At 40.7% G+C, this 22,777-nt stretch overlaps 2 protein-coding genes across 2 annotated transcripts in view; one reads left to right on the top strand and one right to left on the bottom strand.

The window, feature by feature from the left end:
* Nucleotides 1–22,777, top strand: part of MED12L (mediator complex subunit 12L) — a 187,307-nt gene that overhangs the window by 79,143 nt on the left and 85,387 nt on the right. The gene's annotated exons all lie outside the window — the stretch shown is intronic.
* On the bottom strand, nucleotides 5,504–11,304 carry GPR87 (G protein-coupled receptor 87). The gene is made up of 2 exons (XM_070946115.1): nucleotides 11,214–11,304; nucleotides 5,504–6,563 (listed from the first exon to the last, which is right to left on the bottom strand). Exons 1-2 carry the CDS (start codon nucleotides 11,287–11,289, stop codon nucleotides 5,524–5,526), a joined length of 1,116 nt encoding a protein of 371 aa, XP_070802216.1. The 5' UTR covers nucleotides 11,290–11,304; the 3' UTR covers nucleotides 5,504–5,523.

The following is a 22,777-nucleotide window of genomic DNA, read 5'->3' as shown; positions in this document are numbered from 1 at the left end:
CTGGGTGGGCGTGGCTACCTTTTTTTTTTTACTTTTAAAAGCATTTTTTCTACAACCTCTTTGGCCGAAGAGGTTGTAAAAAAAAATGCTTTTAAAAGGCTCTGACAATCCCAGCTGAGTCGCCTGATCGTCAGAAGCTTTTGTTTTCTTTTAAAAGCATTTTTTTTTGCTTTTAAAAGAAAAAAAAGCCTCTGACGATCAGGAGACTCAGCTGGGATCGTCAGAGCCTTTTAAAAGCATTGTTTTTTACAACCTCTTTGGCTGAAGACATTGTAAAAAAATGCTTTTAAAAGCCTCTGACGATCCCAGCGGAGCCACGTGATCATCAAAGCCTTTTTTGTTACTTTTAAAAGCATTTTTTCGGCCAAAGAAAAAATGCTTTTAAAGGTTAAAAAAAAAAAGCCTCTGTTGATTGCGCGGCTCAGCTGGGCATGGGGGAGAGGAAGGGATTTTTGCTACCTGTTCTCCGAACCACCCACTGCCATCGCTACCGGATCGGGCGATCTGGTCCGAACTGGGAGCATTTCACTCCTGCTTTAAAGTCCAGTAAGATGCAACAGTGGGATTCATCCAGTATTGTCTTGCCAGAACTGATTCTGCCTATGTGGTCGAATCTACAAAGTCTCTTAGGAGTCCCCACTCCTCAAAAGCGCCATGGGACAAGGACTATAAAACAGGCTTTTGCTGTGGCAGCACCAGTCTTTGGAATATCCTGGATATTTCTATTGCCCCAATTCTGAGTGCCTTTCACAAACAAGCAAAACTAATACACTCCTTTTTCTATCTTTCTTTGGCTATTCGTTGATTGTAAATGGCCATCATAGGAATTGATGAATATTTTTATAGGGTTTATATTATTTCCTTTTCATGTTTTTAATGCATTTTATATGTTGCTGTTAGCAGCTGATAAACCCTTTGAAGTGGGCCTATTTTAAAATAATGCATAATTAAATTTATATGAATTTTAAAAAGGCTTGATGCATGTATTAAGATAATTGTCATAAGATCAAAGAGTTGCAATTGCATTGTGCTTAACTAAACATTAGAGACATTTTAAAAAAAATAATTTTTGGAGTGTAGAAGTGGCAGAACCTGGGGATGGAGTTAAAAAAGAAATGAGCCTAGAATCCCTATATAGCCACAAGCAAACTAAGTCCAACCTACCTTGAATTAATGATAGTGTGAACTTGTTAGGCATGTCAGTTTATATGTTATTAACAGTAATATATTGCCACCTTTTGGCTATGCAATATAACTGCTGTTAATAATCCTACTTTTTAACCTTCCATTTGATAAAATTCAAAATGGCATCTTCGCTTATACTGCTTATTTTAAAGATTTGCATTATGATTAAGGTGACCAGACGTCCCGCTTTTGGCGGGACAGTCCCGCTTTTGAGCAATTTGTCCCGCGTCCCGCGGCGTTTCAAAAAAGTCCCGATTTTTCTTGAGCCCCAGCTGATGGCTAGAAGAAAAAAAAACTGTTTAAACTCTTGCCCGGGGCTTCAAAGGGCCGCCCTACAGGCAATCAGTGTAAAGCAGTTTTTTTTCCCCTAGCTAAGCTTCAGAAACGAAACCGAAACCAGGGTCTTTGGTGCAGCGTGACAAAATGAGGCAGAGAGAGATTTATTTTTATTTTTATTTTTCCTCCCAAAAAAGGTAGGTGAAAAACTGCAAACAATGGGAAATTTAGGAGGAGAGTTCAAGATTTTAAAACACAAAGGAAAAAAAGCTGTATTTAACTAGGGAATTGTAATAATTGAGATACTATTAATTGTATATTGTGTTGAAAGCAGAAATGGTTAAGTTGTGGTTCGGAGGAATATATGGGAGAAATTATTTGGTTTATTATTATTGGTAAATATAATTAATTGATTTGTAAGAAATTGGATTGCATGGAAATAATTGGAATATTCATGTTCATATTGATTAATATACAAAAAAGATAGTTTTATAACTAATTGATTTATATTAAAATGTTGAATTTGTATTAAACAACTGTATTACATAATTAAACAATGTGAGGATGGATATAAAAATAGATGACAATGGGAAGGGGTATAATATAGAATAGAAGGGAAAAATTGAATTTGATTAAGATTAGAGATGAGGATGAAGGGTAATATTGGTTTTTTAAAAAAATAGATGAGGAATAAATATGGCAAAAAGGAAATATAGAAATTGTAAATTTAATTGAAATGACTAAACGCTGTTTAAATTTGTGAACCAGCCAAATATTCTGTTCAAAGAAAATACATTGTATGTTTGTATGTGTGTTTCTAATTATTGCTATTTATTCATATTTGTTCTCTTTTATTCTTTAAAGTTTAACAATTCATTCTTTATCTTAATATCTTTATATTTGCTTGGGGTTGGCTTTCTTCCCTTTCATCTTTTTTATTGTACAGCAATCTTTCTCCTCAAACCTACCACCTCTCTCTTTTCTTTCCTTCTTACTTTCTCTTCCCCCCACCCTCTTTTTCTCCTCCCTACTTCCTCTTTCTTTCTCCTTCTCCTCCTCTCTTCCTCCCTCTCTTACCCTCACTCCTACTCTAATTTCCATTCCTTCATCCCTCTCTATTGCTGTAATCCTTTAATGCATATGGACTACTCAGAGGGCTGAAAAAGTTATTTTTGACTGGTCCTCACACTTTTGACCAGTCCTCAAACTTATGACTGTCCTCACATTTTACATTTTTGCCCTATCTTGTCATCATGGTGAAGAGAAGCAGTTGTGAAATGAGTGACATGGTTGTTAAGAATGCTGCATGGGCATAAATGTGAGGATGGTCATAAGTGTGAGGACCAGTCAAAAGTGCGAGGACCTGTCAGAAATGACTTTTTTCAGCCCTCTGGTTAGTCCTTTTGTGCATATGGACTACTCAGAGGGCTGAAAAAGTTATTTTTGACTGGTCCTCACACTTTTGACCAGTCCTCGAACTTACGACTGTCCTCACATTTTACATTTTTGCCCTATCTTGTCACCTTGTTGAAGAGAAGCAGTTGTGAAATGAGTGACATGGTTGTTAAGAATGCTGCACGGGCATAAATGTGAGGATGGTCATAAGTGTGAGGACCAGTCAAAAGTGTGAGGACCTGTCAGAAATGACTTTTCAGCCCTCTGAGTAGTCCCTATACACATAGCCATGGCCACCCGGTCACATGACCAGGTAGCCACGCCCACCCAGTCACATGGCCTCCAAGCCACGCCCACACAATAAGCCACGCCCACAATGGTGTCCTTCTTACCAATGTTAAAATCTGTTCACCTTACCCTATAGACATAGCCATGGCCACCCGGTCACATGACCAGCTAGCCACGCCCACCCAGTCACATGACCAGCTAGCCACGCCCACAAAATAAGCCACGCCCACAATGTCCCTCTTTACCAATGTTAAAATCTGGTCACCTTAATTATGATTGCCTAAGGAAAATTTTGTGGAGAAGTTAGTATGTTTCATATTTTACTTCAGATAGTGTTGTAAATATGAGTAAATAGATTGGCTTGAATTTTAATTAGTATTCTTTTTCTTCAAAGAGAAAATAGATTGAAACAGGGCTACCACTTATCTTGGCACAGTGTGAATCCTTTCCTGATTATTTGTTTGCTATCTAAATTATTCTTGTAGTTTATGCCAAAACTAACCTGACTGGAAACTAGATTGGAGAAAGCTATCCAATCATATCTGGTGAGATGTATTAAAAGTAGCTTATTATGAGTTTTCTGTCTAAAACTCATATGTATATGAACTCATACATATATGTTGATTATATTATAGCCTGAATTAAGTTTTATAGAATACCAGCTGGGCAACTGTGAGTTTGGGCAAAACCATACTTTGTTTATCCCATTGTTGGTTTAGCCACCTATCATTTCTTGCTTGCTGAAACCTATGACATTCTCTCTCTCCCTTTCCCAGGCCAATGGAAATAAACTTTGCATCTGTTACAGCTGTGAGTTCAAAAATGCTATTTTCTGGCCTAAGCAGATGGTCTTCAAGGCTTCCTTTCAATCTATTGACATCTTAGCTTTCATTGGTCAAAACACCTTGCATGCTTCCTCCCAATGGTGGGTCATGGTTCTGGGCAGCCATTTTGCTCTGCTCTATCAGGCTACAATGTCCTCTGATGATTGACAGATGCTATTTTTTTTTTCATAATCTCATTGATCCACCAATGGCCAGTTAAGCCAATGAACTAGCCTCAACCCCAGAAACTGATGCTCCATTCAACCCTTACCTCTCTCAGTGAACTCCCTTTTGATATCTACTAATGGTGAGATACTGTATGCACCCCCTGATTTTCTACCTCCAGACTTCTCTTCCCTTTTGTTTATTTTTTAAACATCATCTTTAGGATGTTTAGAATGTAGAAATGTTAGAATCACTGTTCTTTGCTACAAAATTCCCATGGATCTTCAGATAAGTAGAAGTAAAAGGACAACATATCCCTAATGCTTTGAGTGCTGTAGCATCACTGCAATAATGGTATCTATAAGTCAGCAAAGGAAAGATTATTACCAAAAGATATGGGAAAGGCAGGAAGGGCAATAATGGCATCCCTCTCTCTCTCTCTCTCTCTCTCTCTCTCTCTCTCTCTCTCTCTCTCTCTCTCTCTCTCTCTCTCTCTCTCTCTCTCTCTCTCTCTGTGTGTGTGTGTGTGTGTGTGTGTGTCTGTCTGTCTCTCTGTGTGAATATCTGGAAAAACTAAGGAAAATAAGAGAACTAGTTAGAGGGAACAATCAGCAAGGCAGGGATGGGAAGCAGAGGTGGTATTCAGCCAGTTCGGACCAGTTCAGGTTCGCCGGTAGCGCTGACGACTTGCCCGTGCTGTATCCTGTCCTTTATTAACTGCTTTGTAACTCAATAACACGGCACAGCTGATTTCACCCCCCCCCCCCCCCGTTCTACATACTGTTGCTGACTTGGAAGGTAAACAGCTGAATGCTTCTAAATGCTCCATTTTCAGTGCTGTGTGCAAATGCCTTAGGAGCAGGCGCGCGCAAAGCGTACACTTCCCGAACTGGTTGTTAAACCACCAGCATTCCACCACTGATAGGAAGGGTAAGAAATAGGGAAACAACCAATCAGGCCTTATGTTTATGTCTTAGACCCATTGCCAACTCACCAGACTGGAATTTTTGAAGTTGGCCTCAGAAATAGCTGTGAGCAGCCTTGGAGAAAAGCAACTTAGCCTAGTTTTGAACTGTCATTAGATAGCATTGTTTCAGCTGCTCAGTCCTTGCATTGTATCACAACCCTGCTATTGTCCACTAGATGGCACCATATATCCTTTTAAATAATCCTAATGTAAGTAAAAAAATCCTCACTTGTCAATGGACATACATTTTGTAATAATTAGTGAACTGTCTTCTTCCTTTTCAAACCGAAAATCATGGGGAGGATGTAAATGTTAATCACAAAATATATTCAGATTTGTAAAACAAGCAAAGTACCTTTATTTACAAATAGAAAACATTGGTACAAATAACCATTTTAAAAAAATATATGCTTAGCAATGAGGTCACAAATCGGTATATTCATGATAAATTCGCACCTCTGACTTTCTGATACTCTGAAAGGATCTGATGCTTTCACTCCTTGTCCGTATGTTTGATTTTCTGAAAAGCCTCCGTGAAAACGATCTACACATAAAAAAGTAGATGATTGGATCTAGGCAGACATTGCTTGCTGATAGGAAAATAGTCACTTCCTTGCAGTAGTACAGGATCTTGTGGGATGAAGCACCTAAATAATAATCTAACTGGCACAAATTAAAAAGGATTGTGCATAGATGATATGGCACAAAGCAAATAAAAAATACGGACACCACCACCCTTATGCTTTGACTGTGTTTCCTCTTGTGACTTGAAGGGCTAATAAACTGCTTGCTGGATTTATAGATATATTTGGATATTTCAATATAACATCCTATTAATACAATCAGCACAATGACAAATATGCCATTATTGAAGTAAATGACAGCGTTGTGCCATTTGATTCCCAATGGGCTTTTCAGTTTTAAGCAGTCACTGGTATTTATCTTAGTTGGGTAACTATTAGTGAAGACCAGATCTGGCAAAGCTAAAAATACCATAACAATCCAAACCACAAGTGACAGAATTTTAGTGAAAGTAATGCTATACATCCTGGAATCTCCAAAAGGTTTTACCACTTTCAAATATCGATCAAGGCTAATAAGTCCAAGAAAAACAATTGTTGTATACATGCTGGCATAAAACAAAACTTTTGTATACCGGCATAGGAAAAAATGGAAGTACCACGGCCCCAGTCTTGAATCTTGAATAATTTTAAATGGAAATGTCAGAGTCATCAGCAAATCTGCGACTACAATGTTTTTGAGGTATAAAATAAAGCTGGTCTTGCTTCTGATGTGGAAGAAAATCCATACTGCCAAACTATTCAGAAAGATGCTTGCCAAGAATATAAGGAGATAAAGCAGAGGTAAAACAATAGTTGTAAATTCATTATTGGTAGAATTCCCAATGAGGTCTTGTGAATAATTGGCCCAAAGATTGATGTCTTGACCCGGAGATTGATGATCTACAGAAATGATGGTTAAAAAGGTTGGTTAAAAACTGTAACTATTTCAACGATGCTGTCAGGTAAGTATTAACAGAAATCATAATCACATTGAAATTGGCTCTTCATGATGGGCAGAAAAGTCTGACTCATGTCTCTTTTGATTCTAGTTCACAGGCCCAGGAATCATAAGTCATAAGAATCTGCAATATGGTGTGTGTCATTTTCCTTTATTATGGTATTATGCTGAAGCTCCCTTCTTTGCCCAACCCAAGAGTCTTTGAGAAATATTTTCTAGGCATCTCCTCAGTCAAATAAATCTGTTTCCTAAGATCTATTCAGTATAGTAGGACTGGAGAATATGGTGCCATAAGAACTGACCAGATTTCTACCAGGTTTACATATATAACTTAAAACTAATCTTGATATTGTACTATTTAATTAAGATTGTAGAAATGGCATATAAGCTGCCAAGCCATGACAATTAGTGCTTTAACATCATGTCTCTCTGATTTTATACCGAGGATAGGAAACTGGGAGTTTCAATAAAGTAGTATCCTTTTATAATATGTATTTATCCAAATGAATTAATTATACACTTGATAGTAGTAAAGAGCATTTGATTATAACTGTCTGTTAATGTACTACTATACACATTCATACAGCCTTCTGTAAATGCTTAAATTCAAGTAATTGTGAACAAGTAATTGAATAATTGCCTCAGAGAGCAGCACTAGAATTAATGGGTGAAAATTATAAAAAGGCAAAGTTCAGCACTAGAAGGAACTGAAATAGAAGAATTGTGCAGCAATGGAGTGGACTTTCTCGGGAGATGTTCTTTCTTATTAGTAGGAAATATTTAATAGCAATAGCAATAGCAATAAGACTTATATTTATTTATTTTTTATTATTTATTTATTTATTTATTTGTTGAGCAAATATAAAATAACAGGTAAAAGTATAAACATAATTTGAATACATGAAAAGAGTAAGAGTAAAAAGGAATATTAGAACAGGGACGGTAGGCATGCTGGTGCATTTATGCACGCCCCTTACAGACCTCTTAGGAATGGGGTGAAGTCAACAGTAGACAGTTTAAGGTTAAAGTTTTGGGGGTTTGGGAAAAAAAAAATCACAGAGTGCATTCCAGGCATTGACCACTCTGTTACTGTAGTCATATTTTCTGAATTCGAGTTTGGAGAGGTTTACCTTGAGTTTGTATCTATTATTTGCTCATGTATTGTTGTGTTTGATGCTGAAGTAGTCATTGACAGGTAGAACATTGTGGCAGATAATTTTATGTACTATATTTACATCAGACCGAAGTCGTCATAGTTCTAAGTTGTCTAAGCTCAAAATTTGAAGTCTGGTGGCATAAGGTATTTTATTGCGGGTAGAGGAATGGAGGACTCTTCTCGTAAAACATCTCTGGACTCTGGACTCAATTGTATTTATGTCCAATATGCAGTGCGGGTTCCATAGCACTTCATAGTGCTTTACAGCCCTCTCTAAGCGGTATTACAGAGTCAGCATATTGCCCCCAACAATCTGGGTCCTCATTTTACCACCTCGGAAGGATGGAAGGCTGAGTCAACCTTGAGCCTGGTGAGATTCGATCTGCCAAACTGCTGGCAGCCAGTGATCAGCAGAAGTAGACAGCAGTACTGCATCACCACGGCTCTTGAGAACAAGATATGGTTAGTAAAAATAGGTTAAGCTTTCAAAAATGCTGAAGTTGCAAGAAATCAGCTGCACGTTAGACTCAATGTTCTCAAAGATCACTTAAGGGTCCCTTATTTTGTACAGGTTGAGTGTCTAGAAAGAGTGCTATTGGTCATGATATTTAGGTTTGTGTGTTTCCATATTCAGCTCAATACAATCACTGAGGAATGACATCAGGAAATTATTGTTGCTTTATTCTATTCTTTTGAGTTTTTGAGAAGCTTCTGGTTGACCACTACAAGAAACAGAATGAGACCCAACAGTTTTTAAGTTAAGCTTTGTAGTATTTTTCTGCAATGGATCATATAAAGTTTGACATTTAATCCATTTGGGAAAGTTTGTCTTCTAAAGCTGCCTTTCAGCAACAAAACTGGTATTTCAAGAAATTCATTATACTACTGTGTTAGTATTGTATATAAAAAAAAGAACTTTAGACCACAGGTAGAGCAATGAGGTGGCAGGGAGTACATTGTTTTAAATAATGAATATGTTTAGTGATACAGATGAGTAAGTTCCTGCTGCATGCAAGGGCTTGTTGAGCTTAGTCTCTGAAGACTTAGACAGGGATACAAAGAGCACTGAGTAACTCCTGAACACATTTATTGTGTTTGTAATTCTCAAGATCAGTTCAGCAATTGGACAAGCTCCCTAAGAAAACTTAGAAACCTTTTTTTAAATATTCCATGTCTAAAATATGAAACTATCCAGTAAGATACATATGTGTGATCTAAGGGGAAAAAAGTTATATAGGATTGGAGAAGTAATTGAAGTTTAATTCTAAATTTATGCCAGCGTCATTGCTTTTCTAAATGCAAAGGTCATACAAGCATGGATCATCTATACTAGGGATGTCAAGCTGGATTTCATTGAGGGCTGCATTCTGTTGTGTTTGACCTCGTGTGTGTGTGTGTGGCCAGCTTGACATCACTTGTGTCAGGGGCATCCGTGGTGGGCTGAGCACTCTGCCAGTGAAAAGGGCTCTGTTTTCGGCTGCGATGGCCTCCTGCAATCCTCTGCCAGTGAAAACAGAACTTGGGAGGGCCATGTGTGGCTCTCCTGAGCTCTGTTTGTGCTGGCAAAGGCACTATGGGCTGGTCCTTCACTGTATCCAGGGTGGCCCCATGGGCCAGATCTAAGCACCCCGTGGGCCGGATGTGACCCGCAGGCCTTGAGTTTGATACCCCTGATCTATACAGAATTTGGCTGTATTTTTGTAGCTGATTACAAATAATGTACAACATGTATGCTAGTTAATATTAAATATGGTTTACACTGTTAGAAGTATGCATAGAAAAGAAAGGAACAGTTTATGGGAAATTCTTGAGAAAGATCTGCAGTCCAAAGCTCTATGACTTTAATTTACAAAAAGGAGGGACACTTTTAAAGATTAATAAAATGAGTGAAAAAGATGGAATAACCCATAGAATAAATTTATATATGCTTTTAAGACTTAGGCAAGGACACAAAGAGTAGCTTTAGATTGGAAAAGGTTTGTGAGGAGTTTTAAAAACTAAATAATGTAATTATTAAGACAATTAAACAACTTTAATAATAATATGAATAATAACTAATGTAACTTTATTAGACCGATTAAAATTTTGCATAAGTGTTGCAAGCTTTCAGTTCAGTTGGCATTAGCATAATAAAGTTACTGCCTTAATGGCACGTGGATTATTTTTCACCCTAATTTCAAAATAGGCATCTCCTGTTATGTTCATCTGATGATTGAAATAATAACATGTTCCCGGACAAAACTATAGACAAAACTAATATTGATTATTTTATTGAATATTTTATTTTTTAAAAAAATTAATTTATATGCCACCCTTCTCCGGAGACTCAGGGCGGCTTACAATGCGTTAAGCAATAGCCTTCATACTTTTGTATATATATTTTATACAAAGTCAGCTTATTGCCCCCACAAACTGGGTCCTCAATTTACCTACCTTAGAAAGGATGGAAGGCTGAGTCAGCCTTGAGCCTGGGGAGATTCGAACTTGCAATAATTGCAGGCAGCTGAATGTTAATAACAGGCTATTAGCCAGCTGCGCCACCAGGCCCAGCTTTTAGTATAATTTTACACTAATATTAATGGTATCAGCATTTCAGATGATAACATGAAATGAACTGAGGCTTAAGCACTTAGTAACCCATTTCTCCAATATATTTTTGGCTGTTTTAAACTTCTAAAATTTAATATAAAAATAATGGTTATAAGAAGAAAAAGGCACTTTGCCTCTTTCAAAACAAATGATTTTTGGATGCCTCCTTTTAATACTTAATGAAATTGGGATTCACAAGAAGGTAAAAGTTTCCCCAGGAGCTTCATGAAATTGCATTGTTTTTGTGGATATCAGCGGTGTAATTTTGTGGGAAAACATATGTTTACCTAAATGAAACAACTATACAGTTTAATCATAATATAATTCACATATAAAACACAATATGTTTAATAAATAGCTTCACCTAAATAAATTGGCTGCAGTGTCAATAGTTTCCTTTGAAAGTATTTGCTTTCTCTCTACCATTAACACTATTTTGTAAGACTTCATCAAGAATACAGATTATCTAAAGTTCTGGCAATTTATCTTAAATGTTATATGAAGATTAGAAAAAGTACTCATTATGAAACTGAAGCCAATTTGATGTAGCGATTAAGGCACCAAGCAAGAAACTGGGTGACAGTGAGTTCTAACCTCACTGGGTGACAGTTACTCTCTTTCAGCCCTATGAAGCAGGCAATGGCATACCACTTCCAAAAATCTTGCCAAGAAAATAGCAGGGACTCATCCAGGCAGTTGAATAGGAATGAAATAATCATAACATTTGCTTGCTAAATGTTATGTGAATCTTGCAAAATTATGCTGAAAAAGCAGAGGAAACCATTTAAAAGTGATAGAATTCCTTCTTTTCCTTTTTTTCCCTAAAAAAACCAACAACAACCATTACCTGTAAGGTTCAGATATGATATATGAGACCCCATTATTACTGTTGATTTGCACATCAAATGCTTTTCAGAAGTCATGTTGGTGGCAACTGATCTGCAGTATATGATGGATTGTGCAAATTTTAATTTCTGAAAAATATAGAAATGAACATATTTACAGTGAGCAAATAATTCAGTGTAACTATCTTATCTATAACTGGACAGGGAAAGAAGCAGATGGAGATGATGGTACCTTTGTAAAGAAACATGTCACAGTTATTTTCTGTATTGCTATTATTTTATGCTTTCTTTCTTTCCTTGTCTTATTAATGAACACAAATTGAGCTCCTCAAATCAGTGGTCTTGATTTGTCTGGAACTCTTGATTTCAAGTAGTGTTAATATTAATTTTTTCAGTTATGACCATATTTCTCATTTGTTAACACAGTTTGCATTCTTCTACATGAATGCTTCCTATTTTGTTTTAGCTATCCGTCTGTGCCTCACTCTTCTTTTTTAATCCTTTCTTTCCCAATAGAAAAAGATCAAGGTTTCAACAACTGTAGTTGAACTCTATTAGCAGTCTCTGCTGTAAAGTTGAAAGGCAGCAGTTTACTCAAATCACCAAACAAATAAGAATTCTTACAAGCTTTCAGTGACGGAGCACCCATCACTTCTGAAGGCAAGCTGTTTCACTGGTCGGTTGTTCTCACTGTCAGGACATTTTTCCTTAGTTCTAGTTTGGATCTCTCTTTGATTAGTTTCCATCCATTGTTTCTTGTCTTGTCTCTGGGTGCTTTGGAAAATAGGTTGATTTCTTGTCTTAGGGCAGCTCCTCAAATATTGGAACACTGCTATCATGCCTCTCTTGGTCTTTCTTTTCACTAGACTAGCCATACCCAATTCTGCAACCATTCATCATGTTTTAGTCTCCTAATTATCTTTGTTGCTCTTCTCTGTATTTAGCAATGTTTTCCATTGACACAAAAGGTAAATAAAGAAACCCTATCATTATACACAGAGGAATACTGTGTATAAGAATACTATTGAATTCTTCTGTTCCTAGAATTATTTAAGCAGGAAAAAAGAAATAATAAGATACAAAGATTATTTGGAGGATGTGCAGGGATTTTCTATTGTTTGTACAAGTCATCAAACCTCTCCTCAATTTAGTTTCATCATGAAATTCTCATGAAGTGATTTTTATAAACCTGCTTTAAGTGTAAACAGAGAATTAGAGTGTATATATGGATAAGTGGTTCAGTGGCTAAGAGGCTGAGAGTGTATATATGGATAAGTGGCTCAGTGGCTAAGACGCTGAGCTTGTTGATCTAAAAGTTGACAGTCCAGCAGTTCGAATCCCTAGAGCCGTGAGACAGGGTGAGGTCCAGTTATTTGTCCCAGCTGCTGCCAACCTAGCAGTTTGAAAGCACGTAAAAAATGCAAGTAGAAAAATAGGGACCACCTTTGGTGGGAAGGTAACAGCATTCTGTGCACCTTCGGTGTTTAGTCATGCTGGCCACATGACCACAGAGATGTCTTTGGACCTGCAACATTGTTCTTGTGTACAGTATATTTCTATAAAACCTGTATGAGAATTACTGAATACAGATGCTCTGCTATACTTGGGCACTTGGAAAATAAAAGTTTGTATGCCTCGTGTTTAGATAACAGCAAAACAATGTTTATATACAACAGGTATTTGCATAAATCTTATTAGGATCAGACTATTTCAAAATATGGGACTCAACTGAGAATCCTTGAAGAAAAGAAAATGTGTGTGAGAGAAACAAAGAGTGTGTGTGAGAGAAAGACAGTACCTTAGCAGTGTGCTGGGACCATCATATTTTATATGGAAGGCTGAAATTTTTCCTTCATAAGAATCACTTTAGGTCTATTATCTTCTTTGCTTATCTCTAGGAATGCAAGCAAGTAAGAAGGGGATTCAGGGATTCAGATACAAAATGAACTAAACTGAGACTGAATCTAAGTATGGGAAGATAGCTGATTGGATGAATTTGAATTTATTCAAATTGCAGGTGAAGGAGTAACATACCCTGAGAGCAGAGTCAAAAAAGGAATCAGCCTAGAACCACTACATAGCCACAAATAGACTAAGTCCAACTTCTCTTTAATTCCATTAACCTTTATCTCATGCCAAAATTTGCCTTCCCAAATGCTGACATTAACCCTTTTTATGGCAATCTATACAATCAATGACAGTGAGTTTCAAGCAGGTATAGTCTATTCAAAATAATATAACATAGATTATGGTGCCATAATAACATATGTTGGAATGTTGGAAATGCTTTTAAAATCAAGTAACATTTAAAGAAGAGTGAATGTATAGGGTTGGAGTAGGAGGAATAAAAGTCAACTAATTTATTTTGAGTCTCCAAATGGAAGCTATTAAAATTTTGCTGTCCATCAGGTCTTAAAGTCATTCTGAAATTTCATGGCCAACTGAAGAGTGCTTCCACATTTCATTTTGTCAAATGTATATGATTGTTACTTGTGTATTCAGAAGGGAGTGACAATCACTTTTATTTCCATTGTTTGTACTATTTCATTTTGTGTGCTTTTGACATTAATTTATGACAAAGCAAGTCTTCCTACTTCATTCTTCTTAATTGCTTATTGATCATAAACATCTGAACCGTGCTGTTTAAGGAATTCAGTATGACAGCATTTAAAAATTCCCGCCATAGCTCAACAGAATAAACCACTGCCTTAGTCAATATAAATTGCTTCATATTCAAATCCAAATAATCCTAACCAGGTGTGTCCAAATACATACTTTAAAACCTTTATTAAGTGTATTGTAAATATTTTACATTTGATAATTTGACTATCAACAGATGATTTAGTTTCTTTTGCTAGTGCACTACATGGCTGTTTAAACAAGAATTTAAAAGAAAATAGGAATATTTTAGCTATATTTAATTTTAATAGATTTTGTTATTCTATGTTGTTTAGCATCTATAAAGTTAGAGCTTATCAGATGGAATAATTGTATAAAAAGTAAGTACGGGGTTACAGGTATTATGTAATTTGTCAGTAAGGTTGATGGACAGGTTTGGGTATAGAAGTAACAGTCTTGCTCAAGAAACAAAATTATAGATTGAAGGATAATAGCTAATAATATCTGATCTATTTATATTTGTTTCAAAATAAAGGATGATAGAAAACATTGCATAAAGAGATACAAATCTCAGCCTGAATTGCCATTTCCGTTTCCATCTGTTTTGTTTGTTTCAGTGTCTGATTACAAGCAATGCAATATTTTGAATTCCGGATGTGTTTTTGATGTAGCCTGATATGGATGCTCTCTTTTCTTGAAGCCTTTGAAATAAATATGTATCAAGTTGGCAGAAAGTCTGTTTGGTTGGAGAAGAGAGATCTTCTCCACTTTGATAGAAATGAAGGAGGCTGTTTGCACAGGGTAGGGACATCTGCTCTTTGTATATTTTTTGTTGAACTTCATCAGAGGAGATTTTGTGTAATTGTCTACTGCACTGGAGCATCAATGCAGCTCTTGCTATTTGAGCTAAAAATTGCCATCCTTAGTTGTTACAAGTTTTTACTCTCTAGTGGATTAATACAAGTTTAGTTTTTTTTCCCAAAACGATAAAAAGTACCTTGGAAATTCTCTTGTATATTTTAGCCTTTCTTCCAGTTTAGACATAAACCGCTTTGGACAGTGCAATGCTAAGTTTTTTTTTTGCAAACTTTGCTATATATATATACCAGAACAAACATGGAATATATACTAGAATAAATCAGTTTGGTAAACATAATTGTGCATCTTTTTATACATATCTTCAATGAAAGCAAACATCACTGTTTGACTAGACTATATTTTTGGGAATATAGCTAGAACATCATCTCTACCCAGTGGATCTATTATATTGATGTTTTAGACTACAATATTGTTAGGTGAGAGTGTCAGAATTTCATTAGTTTAACTTAATTCTAGACACAATGTGTGAAATTATCTTTTAATTTTAATAACACATAAATTTATAGAATTGAGAAGAATGCTAGGAGCTGTCTCCTGCAACCTAAGATCCACTAGAATCATTTCACTAATGACTATTCAACTTTTGAGGACTGCCAGCAAAGTAGAACTCACCCCTTCTTGTCATAGCCTGGCTGACACAGGCTTGCACAGTCAGGAAATTCCTTCTGAGATTTAGACTGATCTACTTCCTTGTACTTTTGCAGATCACACAAAATGACAATGGCTGGCTAATATTTTAAAGGAGATTCATTCATCTTCCTTATGATGCCATTGCTGAGAACAGGAATATAGATCACTGCAACCATTAGCAAATAAAAACTTTTTTGAGATCCGGATAAAATATGTGCATAGTATTCCCTTAATCTACTAAAATAATAATTCGGTTGAAGGAAATAATTTTCACCTGACATGATTTAGAAACTAAACCTTTGCTAGCTCCTCTTAATTGTAACATGCCTGTCTAAGTGTTCACATACATGCTGATTAATAATCTATTGGAGGTTTATTTTCTCCAACGCGCTGATTGGAGAATCCAAAAGCGAGGGTTATTCATCAGTTCAGTAGTCAGTTCTGAGTGTATGTGTCTTTAAATTTTGTGGCCACGCCTCCTTCTGTACTTCAGAGGATCAGTTTTTATTCACTCAGACAGTAAATCAGACTTGTTTTTGTTTCTCTCTGAACTTTTGAATAAAATTTTCACTTTTGGATTCTCCCTTTTGACTTCGGATTGGACTTGACATTGGCTTTTGGATTTGATTTGGGTTTGGAAATAAATTATTTTTTTCTTCATTACCATCGACTGGGTAAGTCTTATAACCTTTTCTGGTCTGGCCATATCTACTTTCCCCTTAATGAGAAGCCCTGCGTTGCCAGGGAACCTTCTTCTGTTATAATTAATTATCTGTGAGTACTGGGGCGGCTAATGAGTCCCTGCCCTGCTCTCAGTGGCAAACTCTACCAGGGTATTAATTTCTAGAGCGTGGGCTGCTTTTGAGCAGCTACACGCTTATTTTCCTGTGGAGGGAAGGAGCAATTCACCGATAGAAGCAGATGCCGGCGTTTTCACTATCCGGCTTGTAAATGAGGTCGCCATGAGGGTGGAGCGCAGTTTCACTTTCTGTCCCTGAGTATCTGCCCGGTAACAGGCTTGCGCAGGCGCAGCAAGCCTGCAACTCAAGTTTTGCCCAGGAAAAGGCTGCGCAGCCGCTGATTGCCTTCTGATATGAATTCTGACCGGCAACAGCGTCACAGGCTAATAGGGGCTCCCTGCGCCTTGGTTTTCTGCCCCTGACAGCTCTACTGTGGCGAGCTGGGGCTATCAAAGGCACCTACCAGCACAATGTCTGTAGCTGGGGATGACAAGCCGTTTTTTAAATTGCCAAGAGTCTCCTTCCTGTTGATTAATTCATGAGATGCTTGTGTTTGCTGCCCTCTGCTGTTAGCAAGGCAAACTGCAGGAGGCTATCTTGAGGCTTTTTCCCTTCTAGTTACTCTGGATGCAGCCCTTCTTGACTCATGCCTGACTGACATAGGTTAATTCTGCCAGTGGTATTCTTGAGTCTATTAGTGCAACGTATATATATGTAAAACAAAAAAAAACATTTTAAATATAATAAAAGAAAATAAAAAAAAAGAAGGGGGGGAGAGTTGATGTTACCAATCAGCCTCTTGTATGGTAAAATGTTTTTATCACAAATATATATATATATATATATATCCCTATATATATCACCAAAGAAATTGAAATAAATAAATAAATAAATAAATGAATAAATGAATAAATAAATAATAATAATAATAATAAAAAAGAATAAGGGAAGTTTTCTCGATTGATGAGACATATCTCACTATTAATATGATTTATATATACTTACCCTTGCTCTCATCATGTCTTCAGCATTGCCAGCATGTCTGAATGCGGATTTTCTTCCGATTTGGAGCACAGTTCTGGTGCTGAGGCCCCATCCTCTCCAGCTCCTGCACAAAAAAAGACAAAAAAGCGAGACAAGACCGCTAATACCACCGCTCCGACTGTCCCAACGAGAAGTTGGACATCCTCTGTGGCTGCCGCCAAGGATACCAACAGATGCCATAAGGCACTCGAGCGCCAGTTCGATCGGGCTCAACGACAGTCTCAGCTATCTGACTCACTTGCGATCATTCCGCCTGTTAGCTCCGTGATGCATTCCGTTCCCCATTCAGGGATCATGACTTCTGTGTACCAAGGCCTCTCTCCAGTGATTGTATCTCCTACGATACCTGCAGTAGTACATCATCCTACTGCTGTATCACACGACATTGCGGTTCCGGTGGATTTGTCTCAGACTAGACCACCTGCTCAGTGCCCGCCTCCAGAGGCTACTTACATTCCCACGGCTGCGGGGCTCCGCCCGGGGGGAACTTCACATGTCATGCTAGCTTGCGACATTGAGAATATCATTTCTCAAACTGTATCTAAAACATTAGCTGCTAGTGCACACCAACCTATATTATACAGGCTGGTTTCTATGGCTGCTCCTGCTCCTGCTCCTCCTCCTCCACCTCCTCCGCCACCTCCTCCACCACCGCCTCCAGCTCCTCGGGGCTCTCTTTCCGATGACCCGGCAGATCGCTATTCGACCCAGTTGGCGTCTACACAAGCTGAAGATTCTTCCCTGGAGGATGAGGAGGCCCCAAGGGACATGGAGTTTTCTGATGACGATGATCTTCTCCCGGATAGACCAGCGTTCACTGGACTATTCCAACCGTCTCTGTTTAAGTCCTTGCTTCACAAGGCAAAGGCGTCTACTCATATGGCCACTTCGGAGGGCCTCTCTGACGCGCCAACAACAACTCAGCCGCACGACGCTCTGTTTAACATGCCTAAGACTGAACAATCATTCATTCCGTGTCCTCAACTTTTCACAGAAGTTGTGCAACGATCTTGGAATCTACCGTCTTCCTTGCCGGCCCCGACCGGCCTTGACCGTAAGTTATACTGCTCGGCCCCATCTCTACAAGATGTCCTGGCCTTGCCTACAGTGCATACTCCTGTAGCTAACCTAACTTCATCCTCGTCGCTCCTGTCTCACGACATCGCCGACGGACTCCAGACGGAGGACTGGAAGGCGGAGCTCACAGCCCGCAAAACACACAACGCGGCAACCTGTCAAGGCAGCAACATCGACGTCATTTTTCAACAGGGTGACCCTCATTTGGTTGCGCCAACTTCAGGAACTCTTACCACCGGAAGACACGAGGGTGCACCAAGACATTAATAAGATCGTGGCGGCCACCGAATATTCTGCTGACGCCTCTCTCAATGCCGCCAAGTTCGCATCTCGTGCCCTAGTTTCTTCAGTGACATCCAGACGCCTCATATGGAAAGCGGACATGAAGTCAAAGTGGAGGCTCGCATCGGCCCCCTATAAAGGGTCACGTCTCTTCGGGGAGGCATTAGACCCAATTCTCATAGAGGACAAGGACAAGCACAAGGTCATGCCCTCGTCTTACCGGCGGGCCGAGCGCAAACTTCCACCATATGGTCACTGGCAGCCCTTTCGTGCTGACCCGGGTCCCAGCGGACCCTTCTCCACGAGACAGTATTTCCAAGGCCCTGACCGTTCCTATGACAGATCTTCATTCCGAGATCGTGGCAGACGCTTGACTCAGTCCAAGCGTCCCTTCAGAGGTACGGGGACCCGTGCCTTTTGAAGAGGCAAATGACGCCCTTCATCACCTTCCCATTGGCGGCCGCCTGCAACACTTCGCAGCCCAATGGGAATCCACAACATCGGACGCGTGGGTGCTTCAAACGATACAGCTGGGACTGACCTTAGAACTTCGGTCCTGCCCCCACAACAGGTTCATTCAATGCCCCGTGTCGTCCAACCCGACCAAACGCCGACTGATGGAGGAGGAAATTCAACATCTCATCGATATTTCCGCCATAGAGCCGGTTCCCACAGAACACCGTGGGACCGGTTTCTATTCAATCTTTTCCCTGGTTCCAAAACATTCAGGAGGTTGCAGAGGAATCCTCGATCTCAAAGAGCTGAACACGTACATTCTATACCACCAGTTCAAGATGCAATCCCTGAAGTCTATTCTGGGATGCATTCGGCAGGGGGACTGGATGACCTCCGTGGATTTCAAGGAGGCCTACCTACACATCTCCATTCGACGCTTCCTACGTTTTTCTTACAATCATCGGCATTTTCAATACAAGGCGATGCCATTCGGGCTCTCTTCCGCCCCCAGGACTTTCACAAAAATCCTGTCTGCTGTGGCTGCACGTCTTCGACAGGAGCCAATCAGAGTACTTTGTTATCTGGACGATGTGCTCATCTTATCGTCCACACAGAGCCACGCCACACGGGACCTGGCCACGGTTTGCCACTGTCTCCAGCAACATGGCTTCTCCTTGAACCTAGCAAAGAGCCACTTATGCCCCACTACCAGGATCTTACATCTGGGCTCCGTTATAGATTCCAGCAAGGGACTGGTCTTTCTGTCCCCGGATCGATGCCACAGCATCCGGGGATTGATTCATCAGATTCTCTCGCTCCAGTCCGTCCCTCTTCTACTACTGTCTCGTCTTCTTGGGAAGATGATTTCATGCATCTCCATTGTCCCGTGGGCGCGTTTTCATGGATGACAGCTTCAATGGTTCATGCTCCCGTACCAGCGCTCCCGCCGCAGCAATTCCACGGCTCGAGTATCTCTCCCGGCAGAGGTTTGCAGGTCTCTTCGCTGGTGGACCTCGTCGACTCTGATAAAAGGCTGCGCCTTCTTGGAGCCGCATCGTCTTCTGATAACGACAGATGCCAATCTGACCGGATGGGGCGCTCACATGCAGTCCCAAGTCGCCCAGCGCAGTTGGTCGCCGTCGGATCGCCAGAACGAGATCAACTGGCTCAAACTCCGTGCGGTCCGCCTCGCTCTCCTCCACTTTCAACCATCAGTGGAGGGTCATCACGTATTAGTCCGGACGGACAATGTGACGGCAATGGCTCACGTGAACCGCGAGGGAGGGACTCGGTCAAAACCGTTGATGGACGAGGCATCCCGACTGCTGTCTTGGGCGGAGTGTCATCTCCTCTCCCTATGAGCTCAGCACATCTCCGGAACAACAAACCTAACCGCGGATTGGCTGAGCAGAACGCAAATAGACAACTCGGAGTGGCGTCTCCACCCAGTAATCTTCTGCGAGTTGACTCACCGCTTCGGGCTTCCCGCCGTAGACCTGTTCGCTCGACGGGACAACGCACAGCTTCCTCGGTTCTTCGCTCTCCACCCTTGTCCGCACGTGGAGGGAATCGACGCATTCGCAGTTCCCTGGCCTCGGGGTTGCTGTACGCCTTCCCTCCGATTCCGCTCATTCCACGTCTCGTCTGCAAGATCCTGCGCGAGAAGGCGGAAGTTCTACTCGTCGCTTCTCACTGGCCACGGAGGGCCTGGTATGCGGATCTGCTGAATCTGTCAGTTGCTCCTCCATGGCACATTCCAGACGACAGGATATCTCTCAGCCAGGGGGTCGTACAGCATCCAGATCCTCAGTGGTTGCAGCTGACCGCCTGGCGCTTGAGCGGATCCTTCTGAGAAGGGACAACATCTCAGGGAAGGTGATCTCTACTATCCAGGCATCCCGGCATCCATCCATGTTTCGCATCTATAACGCCACCTGGTCTTCATTCTGTAATTGGTGCTCCAGGGGCCACGTGGACCCTACATCTGCATCCATTGCTGACGTTATAGATTTCTTTCAAGATGGTCTGGACAAGGGACTTGCACCGAACACGCTCCGTCGACAAGTGGCAGCTTTGTCTACTATCCTTTCCACCAAGAACGACTTGCCTCTCTCGCACAATGCGAGGATCCGAGGTTTCCTCTGGGGGGCAGCGAACCTGAGACCCCTGACCGTACACCGATACCCGACCTGGGACTTGTCATTGGTCCTCCAAGTACTTACACAGCCTCCCTTCGAGCCGTTAGGTTCCATCAGCCTGCGGTTTCTCACCTTAAAGACTGCCTTTTTGGTCGCGATTACCTCAGCCCGCCGCATTTCCGAACTGGCGGCCTTATCCGTATGAGAAGACCTTTGCACGTTCTACCCTAAGCGGGTGGTTCTTCGGCTGGACCTGTCCTTTCGGCCAAAGGTCAACTCCCTCTACCACCGTCAGCAGGAGTTGGTCCTCCCGGACTTCTGCCCGGACCCGAGGCATCCGCGAGAGGCCCAATGGCACACCCTAGATGTCCACAGGGCCTTGCGCAGGTATATTCGGAGGACTAGCCATTTCTGTAAGTCGGAAGCGCTGTTTATATCCTTTCTGCCCGCAACGATGGGACGGAAGGTCTCCTCGTCCACCATCGGGAGATGGCTGAAGGTCTGCCTATCCAAGGCTTACACCCTTCAACAGAAACCGGTCCCTGGCAGGATTTTACCACACTCTACACGAAGTGCTTCCACCACGGCCGCCTGGGCGACTCAGGCCACCATTGCGGATATCTGCAAGGCAGCAACTTGGACGTCGCTGACTACGTTCATCCGCCATTACAAAGTTGATTCATTTGCCCCGGCTGACGCCTCCTTTGGCCGGCGGGTTCTGCAATCTGTGTGTTCTGCTCTGGTCATGCAGGTGCAGCCTTCCATCCCACCCTAAATACAACTTGCCTGGGCATGTCCCTCACTTTTGGATTCTCCAATCAGCGCGTTGGAGAATGAACGTTGCTTACCTGAACGTTCCTTCTCGATGCGCTGATGGAGAATCCAACCTGCCCAGTCAGGCTGCTGTAAGTGGACCTTCACGTCTTCTTGACCTAATTCTTCGTGAACAAAACTGACCCTCTGACGTACAGAAGGAGGCGTGGCCACAAAATTTAAAGACACATACACTCAGAACTGACTACTGAACTGATGAATAACCCTCGCTTTTGGATTCTCCATCAGCGCGTCGAGAAGGAACATTCAGGTAAGCAACGTTCAACTTGTCAATAATCCTTGATAAATCTATATTTATGGATACCCCCCATCCCATTTTTGAAGCTGGGGATAGAATTTGTTCTCAGTGGCTAAGATGCTGAGCTTGTTGATCAGAAGGTCGACAGTTCAGCGGTTTGAATCCCTAGTGCCGTGTGATGGAGTGATCTCCTGTTACTTGTCCCAGCTTCTGCCAACTTAGCAGTTTGAAAGCATGTAAAAAATGCAAGTAGAAAAACAGGGACCACTTTGTTAGGAAGGTAACAGCCCTCCGTGCACCTTCGGCATTTAGTCATGCCGACCAGATGACCACGGAGATGTCTTCGGACAGTGCTGGCTCTTCGGCTAAGAAACAGAGATGAGCACCGCTCCCTAGAGTCGGGAATGACTAGCACATATGTGCAGAGGAACCTTTACCTAGTCTCCTTGCACAATCACCAATTTTCCAGTTCTCAAATATTATAGACAGCAATTCTGTTTTCACTTCTGCTAGTTTCATCATTGAAATTAGCTCTCTCTTAATACTTCTTTGTTTATTAAACTTCTTCCAATGGCATAACAATTACTAACTAGGTTCTGTTTCCATTTTGAAAGAAGAGTGATGCAAAA

Source organism: Pituophis catenifer, unplaced genomic scaffold (genome assembly GCF_029215685.1).
Source record: "Pituophis catenifer annectens isolate HBS135680 unplaced genomic scaffold, rPitCat1.0.hap2 SCAF_6, whole genome shotgun sequence".
Classification (NCBI taxonomy): Eukaryota; Metazoa; Chordata; class Lepidosauria; order Squamata; family Colubridae; genus Pituophis; species Pituophis catenifer.
The sequence above is the reverse complement of the archived record's forward strand: the minus strand, read 5'-3'. Positions and strand labels throughout refer to the sequence as shown.